Source organism: Delphinus delphis, chromosome 10 (genome assembly GCF_949987515.2).
Source record: "Delphinus delphis chromosome 10, mDelDel1.2, whole genome shotgun sequence".
Taxonomy (NCBI): Eukaryota; Metazoa; Chordata; class Mammalia; order Artiodactyla; family Delphinidae; genus Delphinus; species Delphinus delphis.
Genome location: NC_082692.2, coordinates 60495244 through 60510576, shown reverse-complemented (window position 1 = coordinate 60510576; position 15333 = coordinate 60495244). Strand labels below are relative to the sequence as shown.

Genomic DNA, 15333 nt, shown 5'->3' with positions numbered 1-15333 from the left:
ATACCTTGTACCGGGAAGTGCATTATTTCTAGTCAATCAGTCTCTGCTCTTGGGCACACCAGTTTACAAATACATTTCACACCTAGTTTTCTAATGGTTCTGAAATAACATTCCCCCCAAATTTTGTTCTGGGCTAAAACGATGGGTCATTATTTCCATAAAAAGAGCTGCAAATTTTGTTTTCCACTTCAAAATCCACTTATATATATATATATTTTTTTTTACTATTTATTTATTTATTATTTATTTTTGTGGTACGCAGGCCTCTCACTGTTGTGGGCTCTCCCGTTGCGGAGCACAGGCTCCGGACACGCAGGCTCAGTGGCCATGGCTCACGGGCCCAGCCGCTCCGCGGCATGTGGGATCCTCCCGGACCGGGGCACGAACTCGTGTCCCCTGCATCGGCAGGCATACTCTCAACCACTGCGCCACCAGGGAAGCCCACCTTGTACTTTTTTGATTATCAGGTCCTTAAGCTATCCACAGGTGGAAGGTCCCCAGTCCCCAGTGTCCCCTCTCCAGCACCAGTGTTTTCTCGGGAGGGCGCGCCTGTGCTCTCCATCTGCGTGTCCATCTGGCCAGGTTCACACTCCGCTTGTGATCTGGGGTCAGCACTGGCCCTTGTGGTGGGGTGAACGAAATCCCCCCCAAAATATGTCCACATCCTAATCTCCAGTACCTGTGGATGTGATCTTATTTGGAAAAGGGGTTTTTGCACATGTGATTAAGCTAACGACCTGGAGATCTCCCTGGATCACCTGGGTGGCCCTAAACCCAGTGACACACACTGGGTACGAGACACACCGGCACACGGAGAACGTGACGTGGAGACAGAGGCAGAGGTTGCGGTGATGCGTCCGTAAGCCAAGGAACTCCAGCAGTCGCTGGCAGCCGTCAGAAGCTGGGGAGGCTGAAAAGACCCTCCCTCAGAGCCTGCAGAACGAACCGGCCCTGCCATCACCTTGATTTCTGACTCTGGCCTCCAGAAACGTGAGAGAATAGATTTCTGTTTTCATGTGCACACGTGCACGCGCGCGCGCGCACACACGCACCACCACTGGCCCCTGGAGAATGTGGGTAGGAGGGGCTGAGTGGCAGGGACCTTGCCAAGGCTGCTGGGTGGCTCAGGGCCGAGCCAGGCCTGGATCATGTGCAGTTGGGGGCTGCAGGAGAGGGAGGCCTCCCAGAGGTAGTTCCTGGAGCTGAACTTTATGAAGCACCAGCTCCTGCCGCGCCGTACCTTGTGCCAGTCTCCTCCTTGGCGAGGCTGTGCATTGGTCTTGATGCATTCATTGTGCATTTTGCTTTTGTGGAAGGACCTGCAGACAGGCTTCTATCCCAAGGAATTGGTCCCTTTTCAGATGTATCTTCTTAATCCCTTCTGCGTGGCCACTGTGAGGAGAGTGGGCCCTTGAGTCCCTCCTTTCCTGTGGATTTCAGGCCCAAGCAGCCCATGTGGGTGTCCAGGGCTCTGACCCACACTTTCTCAGCTATACCCAGAGAAAGCCAAGACACGCAGGATCCTCTTGGCTGTCTGGCCCGGGGAAGAAGGGAGAAGGAATGCTGATGGGGAGGGAGGACAGAACTTCAGCAGAAGCACCTGGAGCAGCAGCCAAGGGCTGAGCAGGGGCTGCATCTGACGGGGCTCAGCCCTGTGGGGAGGATGCACGTGGGGATGGGCAGGCAGGTGGCCCTCAGTGAGGCGAGCCTCACAGTACAGAGATGCAAACAGTTAGGATGAAACTGCCATCTGACCGTTCTGCTGGCAAAGCAAAGGCCGGCAGGTTACGTCTAAGCCTTGATTTTCTCAGACCTAAAATGGGAACGCTACCTGACGATGCATGTGAAGAACCTCGAGTGTAAAACCATTATGGGTTGCTCTGGCCCCATCTGCAGAAAACCCAAACAGCAGTGGCTTCAACAAGACAGGGGTTTCATTTCCTCATTTAAAAAAATGTTGAACATAAGTAGTCCAGGGCTGGTATGTCAGCAAAGACCCAGCCTCCTTCTAGCTTTCTGCTCTCCATCCTCAGGGGATGAATGTTGCCTGCATGCTCTCAAGATAGCTGCCTGGGCTCCAGCCATCACATCTAAGTTCCAGGAAGGAGGAAGGGTAAAGATGAAGGTACTGCCAGCTGAATCCCCCTTTTAAGTGTCCTTCCTGCAAGTGCCTCCCAACGCCATCCACTTAAACGCCATAACCACCTACCCTTGTGCGGGCAGGAAGCGTACTTTGTCTAGCCAATTGTCCCCAGTAACACTAGGGTTCTGTTAGTACGCAAGCAAGGGAGAATGGATGTTGCCTTGGCAACCTGTAGTCCCTGCCTCAGCCATCACTCAGGCAGGAGAGGTTACTAAGTAAAAGCTCAACCAGAAAGTTGAGGATGGACGGTGGGGAGAAAGCCCGTGTGAGGGTGGCCTGCATCAGACCAACACCTGCTGGTCGCACTTCTCAGCCCTCTTCTAGGCCTTGCAATTCCACCTGTGGCAGGCGAGGCAGGGTGGGGGGAGCCCGGGACGTGTGTCTTTAACACACACTCTGAGCTGTTTTTTGTTTGTTTACTTCTGTGCTCAAAGGAAGGGAAGGAAACCCAAAGACGAGCAGAGTGCATCCCAATTCCAGCCCTGGGCCGACGACGCTCACAGCTCACAGCCTCCTAGTGGGAGGGTCTGAGCCACCCTCCTACCTTCCTCCTGGTCAGAGACCCTCTCCAGAGTGACTGAGGGGGCAGGAGGGGCTCGTGGTGTCTTAGGGTGCCTGATCAAGGAAGCCAGCCACACTGAGACCACACAGAGCAGACTGTGTCGGTGCCTCAGGCCCAGGAGGGCCTCTTCCACTTCAGAGACGCCGTCACCAAATGACAAAGTGCACTAGAACCTGGGTCACCTGATCCCAGAAGGGGCCGTGGCCTCAATCATGGTCAGTTAGAACTGTGATCAACCTTGACTGAGCAGGCTTCTGGGGCAGCAGAAGGCGGAAATCTGATGACATCAACCCCTCCTTCCACAGCCTGCCCAGGGGCCTGGGGTCAGCAGGGAAGGGGGCTGCTCTCCAACACCCACCTGGCCCCCGGGCCCTCAGGAACCTCAGGGCACTAACAGGCAGGAGGGGACTCTTGCACTTTGCTCATTCGATGCCCAGCAGCAGCTGATGAAGACGCTGTAGTTACACGGTCTCGGGAGGGTGGCCTTCCAGGGCCGGGCCAGACCAGAAGGAGGAAGGGCCCTCCCGCCGGGGGAAGGTATGCAGGCCGTCCCACGTGCCCCTCTAATCCGGCTCTGGGCACAGAAGGCCGACCCCTCCAGATTAGCCCACCTGCTGAGCCACTGGAGGGGGCGGCCGGCCCACGGGTCCTCTGCCCCTCCCTTCGCAGCCTCTTCTGGGCTCCAAGCTCTGAGAGCTCCTGCCACCTGGCTCCCCCTGCCCCTTCGTGCCTAGTGGGGACAACAGCTCCTGCTCTGTCTGGTCCCTGATCTGCTCTGTCCCTGGAAAGTCCACATAAACTCCTTCCTTTTGTTTTTTGGCCGTGCCGTGCAGCATGCGGGATCTTAGTTCCCTGACCGGGGATTGAACCTGCGGCCCCTACAGTGGAAGCGCAGAGTCCTAACCACTGGACCGCCAGGTAAGTCCCTAAACTGTCTTTAGTTAAACCTTCTGCTGACGCAGAAGGAAAAAGCCAAACCTGATCTCACAAGACCTTTAGTCAACAGGCACCGTGCGTGAGGCCCTGCCCCCAGCGGCACATCCATGACACCCAAGAGGAGACAAGTGGAAATAAAGATACATCTGAACAACACAGTTATGCACAGAACGATTCCTTCCAGCCACGGGCTGCAGAGCTCTCCTCAACAGACCTGTATCATCATGGACGTCACCATGCCATCAAAGGCCCTGGACTGAATGCGGTCCCCCGGGTTATAGAAGGGGTTGCACATCACGTCTGTGTAGGAGTTGTGCAGCTTCCGGAACATACTGCGAATCTCGTTGTCTCTGAGCGCCGTGTTGGAGGAATCCACCACCAGGACAAACTTCACCTTGGAGTTGGTCACGTAGCCGTAACTGCACAGCTGGTTAGGGAACACGCTCTTAACACGGGGACTCTGTGACAGCCCCAAGCACGGCATCACCGTGCAGAGCCTCTAAAGGCCACTCCATCTTGCGGAACAGTGGCTACGGGCAGTGACACTGGGCGAGCTCGTTACTGCTTGTGGGAATGTCTTTGAACTCCATAGGTTTCGAGCCATTTGTCCCAAGGACTGGTCAAGATCTTACAGTGACTGGTGGGGCCGGGCCTTGTAGTCCTCTGTGGGGTACAGCAGGCCCAGGTAGAGCTCCCTCTGGTCCACCAGGGCCTTCCCCATTGCTGAGATCTTCTCGTCCACCACGTCCAGGGACGTGTGCACCATGTAGTGAAACTTGAGCTCGTTCTCCGTGGGGACACTGCGGATGTAAAGAGGGTAATTCTCCTTGGCGATCACCGCTACGCAAACCGCCATCTTGGGAGCCCCCACTTATATTTTTAGGCGAGTTTCTTTTAATTTGATGTTTTAAAAATGATTAACATATTGAGGTTTGTGCATTTGTAACTAAAGGTTAACTTCACTTCAATTAAGGTGATAAAATCAATGTGTTTATGCCATAATTCAGAACATGGTAGTAAAGTTAATTTTATTTTACAATTAAAATTGAAAGCTTTAAATTATGTCATCTAACTATTTGTTTAGTGTGTATATTTAAGTGTACATATAAAGGTATATAATTAATGAACAAAGGAAGCTTATGAATAATGAAGAAGAGAGAACTAGGAGCTTAAAACTGATGTTTGGAGTATTCCGTTGGCTCTTACTAACAGGGGATAAAGAGTTGTTCTCCACATTTTGTGCGACCTGCCCAGAGAACAGAGTTCCTCATCTCCTCAGAAAAACCCTCACTTGAAAGCTGGATAACTTTGTGTCTTGGTGATGACATTTGTCATGCTTTGGAATTATTTTATAAGCAAACAACATAAGTTCCTTGCTTCTAAAAGAGCTAGAGCTTCTAGGTTACCTTCTGCTATGTCTATTTGAAACTCTTTTATTATCATTCTGGTTAATAAAGGAGCCAGGCTATAAGCATATTTTATCCTCAGGCCCCTATGCTCCTATCATAATCAAGTGGCCAATCTCCGGCGAAGACTCTTTTTAACGTTGTGCCTACTTAATGGGATGGATTGGAAGGCCCTGGAGATTTGTTAAGGCTCTCCGTGGCCATAATATCTTCCTACCTTCAGGATAATTTGCTCTGATCTGTATAAATTAGTCATGTATACATATGTTTTATCCATGAAAGGATTCTATCATCCTCCACTTTAAAATCATGTTTGTCACTAACAAAGTAGAGTCATTTCGTTTTGTCGTCAACAACTGGATTCTCCGCTCTCCTTTCATTTTGCCTGAAGGTCTGTTATAAGCTACAGGCCAGAAACTAGGTCTTCCTAAAGTAACAACAACAAAGGACAGCATGGGAGCATCGGTAGGAAGGACTGCACCAAATGTGATAATCTGACAATTATCGATACTGTTGCAGGTTTCCCAGAGAAGCTAACCTCACCACTGTGAGAAGTTGTGTCAGACTGTGCCAGGGACATCAGTCAGAGCTTCCAGGACTCTTGAAACCCAGAAGTAGGTGACATTATGAAAGCAGACAGCAGATCCAAGGTTGGATGAAACAAGAATTGATTATGTAGACAGAATGAAATGGATGAGAAAAGTATTATTGTATTTGTTGGCATTGTCTTTAGTGTTCTATTTTTCAGGGGCATACAAAGAAGCCCCTTTTCTGTATTCTTGGGACATCTTTAACCCTCGAAATAGCTGGCTGGAGTTGTGTAAACTGGAATGAAACTGAATGATGCCTCATCCCAACTGACTCCTCAGAATTCATGAAAGACATTCTAAGGGAAATCTTAATATAGATGCAAGCTAAAGAATCACAGAAGAATGTAAGGACAATGATGCCCCTGGTAACTGGAATGCAGATGAATGTTTGCTTAGTTATAATAATAGCACCTATCTTACAGTGTTCTTGTGAGGATGAGACCAATAATCTGTGAAAAGAGTTTACGACAGTGCCTGGCCTGAAGTAATTCTCAATAAATATTATTTTTTAAGGTTATTATCACTGATATAATTGCGTTTGATTCTCATAGTAACTCTGTGAGATAGGACTGTAAAAATGAGGAGACGACTGGCAGAATGGAGTAAGAAGGGATGTTTCTTCCATAAGCATGCGTAGATGCTGGTCATGGCTCAGTCACTGGCTGCTTCTAGAACACAGGGGACAGGTGTCCTCTGTGCTTATGCAAGGCACAACATGCACAACTGTACATGGTGGTCCTAGTTTAGAAGCTGACATTGGGTAAATATCTGAAGGTGATGAAGTAGCAAATCTTGCAGATACTTTAGAGAAGAGCATGCCAGGCAGTGGGAACAGCATGGGCAAAGACCTCAGACAGGAACATATCCGGTGAGACTGAGGAGTGGCCAGGAGGCTAGTATGGTAAAGGCGTTTGAATGAGAGGGAGAGTAGATGGTGATGAGATACGGAGTCATACGGCGTCCTGACCATTTGGCTCCCTCAGGTCTGGTGGGCGGCCTTTGGCTTTTACCCCAAGTGAGATGAGAGCCATTGGAGGGTTGTGAGCAGAGGGGTGATGTGACACTAAAATCTCACTCAGGCTCTTGTGGTAAGGGGTCAGTATAGAAGCAGGGAGATCAGTTAGGAGGCTACTGCAAAGGCCGTCTCGATTGTTACAGGCACAGGATACAGCAACAAATAAAACCAGGCCAGTCTTCGTGTTGGGAGATACGGGCGGTAAGACAAAGAAGCAGGTTGAAATGCAGTATGTCATGAAGACGAGTGGGTAGAGGGTGATGGAAGATGTCTGTGGCAGGTCAACAACGCTCAGATATGTGCTCATCTGTCTTGAGTTGGGTTTCCTAGAATAGAGCCTGCGAGAGACTCAAGGTTATGGGATTTATTGAGGGTACGTTCTTCAAGAAAAACCTGTAAGTAAGGGAAGGAGCTAGGAAAGGGAAGGGGGAAGAGCTGAGGAAGGACGAAGTCTCAGCGTGATCAATGGCAAGGAATACCCGCTATCCCCCAGGTTTGATTCCACTTCCTGATGATGCTCCACTCCTGCTTCAACCCCTGTCTACAACCTTCACTGGGTGCTGGAGATGGACCAGGTCCTGGAGATGGACAGTGCCCCTGTCTTGAAGGGCTCAAAGTGGTCATCAATGCCTATAGGCAAACAAGTATCTATGCTATTACACTTTTCACTAGACAGACGCCATTCACTAGACGCCATTAACTGCTAAAACAGCCAGAGACAAACACTAAAGACATGTTTTTGAAGGCTTCTGAATGCAACCAAAACTGGGGGCAGAATCCTGAAGCTGGAATCACAGAGAGATATATTCATCAGCTGCTTTTACCCTTGGGCACTGGCCAAAGTGTCAGACAAGAGGTCCCACTAAAATGTAAGCCAGATCATGTCATTCCTTTGGTCCACACCTTCCCATAAATACTCATCTAATTTAGCGTAAAGCTAACGTCTTTTCGATAACTACAGGTCCTGCAATTGGCCTCCCTTTATTAGCTCTCTAACCATTTCCTATTATGATTTCCCTTTGCGCCTTCTGCTTCAGCCACCTGAATGTTTTGCTGCTCCTCAAACCTCCCAAGCACATGTGTGTCTCAGGGCCTTTGCACACCATGCATTTTAGCTGGAATGCACTTCTTCTGGAGATTAGCACTCCTATCTCCCTGTCCTCCTTTCTCACTGCTACCTTTTCAATGATTCCTTCCCCGACACACTACTTAAGATTACAACACTCCCTTATATTTTTTCTCCATAGCATTAATCACCATAGTCTTTATTACATACTTACTTATTGGTTTTGATTACTCTTTTCTCTCCCCACAAAGCAAGCTAAGAGGGAATTTATTTTTATGTTTTGCTCACATTACCTAAAACAGGGACTGGCCCCTTGCAGGGCCTTGATAAATATATGTTGAAGAAATCACTGAATGAATGACCTACATACCACCAACACTGCTAAGTTTCAACCATATAGAGTTAAATTAATTTGAAATTGAAGGAGATGACAGAAGCTGACACAAAACTCTCCTCCTTAGGAAGTTCAGTGTTATGGGAGGAGATTCCAGCAAACCTCACTAATAATCCCTTAGATTTTAAAGTTAAAGCCTGAAGACATGGATGAACTGTAGGAAAGTCAGCAATAACCTTTGCCTGCTATAGATCAATTCAGAAGGGCTCAGAAGGAAAAGAATGTGGTCAGGCTGTTTTTCTGACTTGGTTTCCAAATGGGAGCTTGATCTAGCTTCTAGATGTGAGAGAAAGCCTCCTACCCTGGAATGAAATAATCTGCAGAAAGAAGTCTCAGTAAACAACCTATCAAGAGCCATTTTCACACATGTAGACAAAACAAAAAAGTGATGGAAAATGTAAAATTTTCTTCAGTCTCATCAAACAGTCCATAAGCCTTTTGAATTTGTCATTCATCTTTTCTCCCATGTGACCTGTTCACCTAAAAGTAGGCCATCTATTGTCAGTCCTAAATCACACCTCCCTATTGGACATGGGATTTCACCAACATATACTAAGCGTTCACTAAATTTTAGTTGAATGAGGCTAAAGGCACAGCACACAGAACAAATGCATGTACTCAATGGTGATATTCAAAATATTTAACCATGCACATGGCTCAGAAAGAACAACCCCCATAAACAACCAGTACAGCTATAGCAGAGAATACTGGTTGAAAATCAGCTACACGTTTATCACCTCTCTCTCCCACCCCCAACATAGATTCAAACACCACTGTATGAGACACTGTATCTAATTGTGACAATGTCCTTGACCGTTTGGTCTTCAGCCTTTCTTATTTCCTAATGCATTCATTCACTTAGAGAAAGTAAACTGAGTCACCTATAAAGTCCTACCTTTCTAGGATGTAGGCTTCTTAATGTTTTGCTGACTTCTGAGTAAAAATTTTTCATCACTAGATATTAACTGTTTAAGTTCAGTACAAATATACCCAGGTTCTAGGCCAATAAACCAAAGGAGATTTGCATGCCTACCCAGTCTGATCTTTTCATTATCTCAGCAAAAGTAATTTCGCATACAAGTAACTTACTAATAATTTCTACTTTTATTATTCAGAGAGCTCTTATAAGTACATGTGTCTCTTCAATGATATAAAACTTCCTTTTCTTCAAGATTAAATATAAAACTTTAATTAAAATACTCAAGGCAATAAAGTCAAATTCTAATCCCTTTAAGTAGTCAATGAAATGGAATTGAAAGAGAGAGGAATGGTGGATTTTCAATGATCCATTCAATCTTTTAAAATTTTTCATTATCTTCCAAAAAATAAGTTATCTGAGATAATAAGTTTCTTCTTTACAGGAGGCAAAATTTTCCAATGAAACTGTTATTATTCACTCAATCAATATTAAAATAATCAGCTACAGGGAATGGTGCATCTACAAAATAAATGCCCGCTTTGGACACGTCATCTTTTTATAGACTGTTTCTGTGCAATTTTATTTTATGTATGTCTATCTCATCTCAGCATTGGAAGCAGAGACAATTTTCTAATTTTACTGACTTCAATACACCAGCAGCAGCAACTGTGCAGGTGTATAACTTCAGCATTTGTTCTACAATATTTTAACACACATCATCCATACCTCCAATTTCCTTCCCTATGTCCATAAAAAGTTGTTTGATCCAGCTGTCATGAAAAGTGTTAAAGTTCATTTGAAACTACATATATACGGGACTTCCCTGGTGGTCCAGTGGCTAAGACTCCATGCTCCCAGTGCAGGGAGCCTGGGTTCTATCCCTGGTCAGGGAACTAGATCCCGCATGCCACAACTAAAGATCCCACACAGGGCAACGAAGACCCCATGTGCCGCAACTAAGACCCGGCACAGCCAAATAAATAAAGATTAAAAAAAAAAAAGAAACTACATATATATGTACAATGGTAGGTTTCTCTCCATCACCACAATTATGCTATTACTTATCTTGTGTACTGTGAATAATAAATCAAACAATTGTGTCTCTTCTTGCACAAAGTTGCCAGCTCTTTCCTTTATGAGAAGACTTTTAAAAATTAATATGTGGCTATTAAAAATTATAGCCAACAGGAGAACCATCATCTTGAAGATTAGAAGACAGAATAGTCTTTGAAAAAATGACTTACTATAGACAACAGAACAAAACTTTAAAAACTGTCATGCTAAAAAAAAAAATACAAAAAACCAAAAACCCACAACTGTCATGCTTTATGGAACAAAAGGAGAAGGCATGAAATGGAGGTGACTGTACCTTATTCATGAACACATATTAGAGTATTTGCCACATAGTAGTCACTAAATAAATATTTGTCAATTTAGTAGTTGAAGAAAATTTTTCTGAAATCACACCAGGATATGTGTATCAACACTAAACACATCTTGGGTAAATTTTTTTTTTTTGTATTTAAAGAATGAAAGATCAGTAGATAGATAAATAAATGAGAAAGGGAGGAAGAAAGAGAGTTCTATAAGCACTGAGTAAAGGAAAAAAATTAGGAATGGAAATTAGACTGGGCTCAGATTTCTCTGGAAATACTAAATTCTAAAGGACAATGAGGAAACATCTAAAGAATTTAAGAAAGAGTTGTAACCTCTCCCAAATTTATATCCTGCCAAACTTTTAGGTCTAAAGGCAACAGAAAAATATTTCAAGCATTTTATTCTTATAATCATCTTGAAATATTACATAAATATTTCATACCAGCAGTCTTCAATATAACGTACACTTACCTCAGGAATACACAAAATTTTTCAAGGAGATAAATGGGCACAGATGGTTTTATAGGAATCAATTCCTAGATCCTGAACATATGTATTGTTTATCAAAACTAGTTCACTTGGTTTTTCTTTCTAAACTACCATTTAATAATCACTCCTTTCCTACTTGACAAAAGAAAGATCAACCTCTTATTACCCACCCAGAAAATTACTATTCTACAGGATTGCTTTTCATGTAAATATCTCTGGAACAATTCAGAATAATAGTATCAGGACTGAGAAAGTGCATGACTCTGAAGACTTAGTAAAAAACACTTTTGCAAATAAGGGAAGTAGCATCTGTTGTCTTTAATAAATTGAATGTTAAGCTGATGGATCATTTAAAAAATTATTTCATACTAGTGAATGTGATTTTTGGCTTCTAACACAGGACTCTAAAGAACTGAGTAACAACGTTATAGAAAATACTTTCTATTCCTATCTACTTAAACATTAGTTTGCATTTCCTCAGCTTTTATATAAATGTACTCTTTTTAGTCCGACTTCTTTCAGTCAGCATAATACCTTTGAAATTCACGTCTGTTGTTGCTTACATCAACAGTATTTTTTGTTAATGAATGGTCTTCAATTATATGGATATACTACAGTTTACTTATCCACTCAGCTATTGATGTACATTTAGGTTGTTCTGGCTATTACAAATAAAGCTTCTATGAACATTTGTGTACAAGTTTTTGCATGAACACACGTTCTAATAAGTATGTAATATGTAATAATGATTTTCTTTTCTTTTGCATGAATATCTAGGAGTGGAATGAGTAGATCATATGGTAGGTGTATATTTAATGTTTTAAGAAGCTGACAAACTATTTTCCAAAGAGGTTGTGCCATTTTACATTCCACCAGCATTGTATGAGAATTCCAGTTCTGCCATGTCATCACCAATACATTGTAAGTGGAAGCTTAAGCAGTGTTTAGAGAAAATTTTATAGCTTAAGTGCTTATACTAGAAAAAGAAAGTCCTAAAATCAGTAATCTACCCTGCCAATATAAGAAACTAGAAAACAAAGAGAAAATTATATCCAAAGCAAGCAGAAAGGAGTTAATAAAGATAAGAGCAGAAACCAGTGAAATTAAAAATAGAAATACAGTAGAGAAAAGTCAATAAAACCAAAGGCTGCTACTTCATAAGCATTAATAAAATTGGTAAATCAGATGTACTAAAGAAAAAAAAAGATACAAATTAACAATAGAAGGAAAAAAGAGGGGCCATCACTACAGATCTGACAGACACTAAATAGGTGCTAAATTCATCTGTGATAAACATAATTAGATGATAAGGGAACCAAAAAGATAACAAGGGAATATTACAAAAAACAGCGTCCACAAATTTAACAACTTAGATGAAATGAATCAATTCCTTGAAAGACATAAACTATCAAAATTCACTCAAGAAGAAGTGTAGATGACTTGAATATTGCTATATCTATTAAAGAAATTGAATTCATAGTTGTTGTTGTTTTAAAGTAATAAAGAATCTTCCAGGTCTAGAAGATTTCACTGGTAAATTCTATCAAATATTTAAGGAAGAAATAATACTGATTCTACACAATCACTTTAAGAAAACAGAATGAAAGAAAACACTTCTCACAGGGATATTGGCTCGGTGCTTTGTGACAGCCTGGAGGGGTGGGATAGGGAGGGTGGGAGGGAGGGAGACGCAAGAGGGAAGACATATGGGAACATATGTTTATGTATGACTGATTCACTTTGTTATAAAGCAGAAACCAACACACCATTGTAAAGCAATTATACCCCAATAAAGATGTTAAAAAAAAAAAGACATAAGAAAGAAAACTACAGACCAATATCACTCATGAATATAGATACACCCCCCCCAAATTAGCAAATCAAATTCAGCTATATATAAAAAGGATAATACATCACAACCAAGTGGAATTTATCATGGGAATGAAAGGTTGGTTCAACATTTTAAGAAGAATCAATATAATTTACCATATTAACAGACTAAAGAGAAAAGTAATATGATCATTTCAGCAGATGCAGAAACAGAATTTGATGCTTCCATCTCAATAATACCTAACAGTGGGCTCAGGTCAATGTACTTCTCAGAGCAAAAAGACCCAGTCATCTGGTTGATACTTACATGGCTAGAGGTGAGCTGTGCTTGCTTATGTGTTCTAAGGAATAAATACTGCATGGGTATAAGGACATCACCCAGATAATAATCGTTCCAAATAAAGCTCCTTGAGCCCTCTGTTAAGGATGGAGGCAAGGAGGGGGAAAGGTGGGAAGGCAGATGCCCATTTCAACAAAATATTTCTGACTTTGACATCAGCATTTTATAAAGATACAAGTCTTAGAAGAAATAAATAAGAGAGGAGGAAATTGGAATACCTCAGGGGCCTTCAAACTTCTTTTGATAATGCTTTAATGAGATTTGTGAATCTCATTTTGTGACTTAAATAAAAGTCTTTCCGCTGAGAAGTTGAACAATGCTTTTTTAGACTTTCCCTTCTGTTACAAGACTGTTATGAGAGGGCACTGATGAGTTCTAAACATTTTCCTTGATGAAATTCCTTCTCTTCTCTTTGGCATGTTTTCCCCTCTAGCCTCAGGACTACATGCTCTTACTTTAGCCTTTGAGACAACAGTAGCAGAGTGTTTTCTAGTAACACCTGGAGCAGGGCTCACAGTGGATCCATTCTAATAATAAGGGCTTGAAACTAATTGTAGTTATACTTTCCACTCATTTACCCATTGCTTCCAACGAAATCCAAAGTTGTTATGGTTCACAGGGACCTAAAACTCCAGCTCCTTCTCCTGTAGCTCTGCCCCTTGCTCTCTAAGCTCCAGCCACAATTTCAGTTTCTCAAATTCATAAATCCTTTGTAAAACCTATGCCTTCAGACATGTTCCCTCTGTTCGAAGTGCTCTTCCCCTTACTCCCCACCTGGTTAACCCCTCTTCATGCTTCAAGTCAGCTTAAATGTCTTGTCCTGAACACATTCCAGTCCATCTAGGAATTGTTCTCCATTACACTTCCTCTTAGCACCTCATACTATTTCTTTATTGTACGCAGCATGACTTGTTGTTCCATGTCCATTTCCTTGGCATCCTTCTCCCACTAGGTTGTAAATTCCATGCAGGCAGGAGCAATATTCACTTTATATACCATTGTGTTTCCAATGCATAAACAATTCCTACCACATAGTAAGTGCTCAGTAAATCTGTATTGATAGATGCTGAATAGACTATCACTATCCTTCTGTACTCTAATACTTGATCAAAAGTGAATACCCCAGTTTTTAAGCCTCCTCAAAATGTTACTATAAAAATGTTACTATAATTAATTTTAACAGCATAGCATGCCTATTAAAATTACATGCACTACTAGAATGCTAAAAAAAATATTGTTGCCTGAAAGAACAAGGCACAGTTTTGAATGTGAAGATAGATGGGAGCGTTAGAAACTCAAGCAGCTTTACCACCTGTTTCATCCGGCATTATCACCGTGGGCTGCAACCACATGTGATCAGGTAGCTTAGAGTAAAAACAGTTTTGTAACAATTTCCAATAAATTCCTTTACTTTTCTGTACTTTCCCCAACCATTTCTTCATAAGTGCTCATGAAATGGAAAAAAGTTAATAATTTGATTTTTTTTAGTGGACTCCTAAGGTGTGCTTGACTCAATGATAACGATCAGCAAAGAGAATCCAAGAAGTGTGTAATATGGATTGTCTCCTCAACCACTAAATATAGGATCATATGTTTGTGTTCATTTGTTATCTCATTGTTTTCCATTTCAAATAGCATCCCACAGTTGGGGTTAACAAGATTGAAATAACCAGTCTATCCTTCCACTGACAGCCCAGTCACACATCTAAATATAGGATCAACCACTAAATATAGGATCATATGTTTGTGTTCATTTGTTATCTCATTGTTTTCCATTTCAAATAGCATCCCACAGTTAACAAGATTGAAATAACCAGTCTATCCTTCCACTGACAGCCCAGTCACACATCTCTACTTCCATTTTTTAGTTGCTAGACAACTACTGTGTCTAGCTACAGGTGTGACAGTGATAAAGAAATTAATAATGTTGACATTATTGCTCCTAGCCTAATGTTTTCTTTAATTAATTGGTTGTCAGACACAGCAAATACTATTTCGATGCCCTAAGACATCCATAATGGGGACAGCAAGCTCTAAGAGACTCAGAATCCATGAGCTAAATGGGACTTTATTTGAGATCAGCCCGAACTATAACAACAGCATGATAACTTCAATATAAAGACACAGAGTTTGATAAATAACTTGGGAGACATTAGTTCATAATTTTAAATTAGAATGGTTCCAGGAACTCTGAGAATCAAGTTATCCTAGCTAAAATGTATCGGTCTTTCTCTCTTCTTTTAAGAAACCAGTGGCATAATGAGTA

At 42.6% G+C, this 15333-nt stretch overlaps 1 protein-coding gene across 1 annotated transcript; it reads right to left on the bottom strand.

Annotated features, from left to right (window-relative positions):
* Positions 1 to 3493: 3493 nt before the first annotated feature.
* LOC132431636 (trafficking protein particle complex subunit 2-like protein) lies at positions 3494 to 4497 on the bottom strand. The gene is made up of 2 exons (XM_060021395.1): positions 4280 to 4497; positions 3494 to 4060 (listed from the first exon to the last, which is right to left on the bottom strand). The coding sequence occupies exons 1-2, from the start codon at positions 4495 to 4497 to the stop codon at positions 3847 to 3849; spliced, it is 432 nt and encodes a 143-aa protein (XP_059877378.1). The 3' UTR covers positions 3494 to 3846.
* Between the last annotated feature and the right edge of the window lie 10836 nt (positions 4498 to 15333).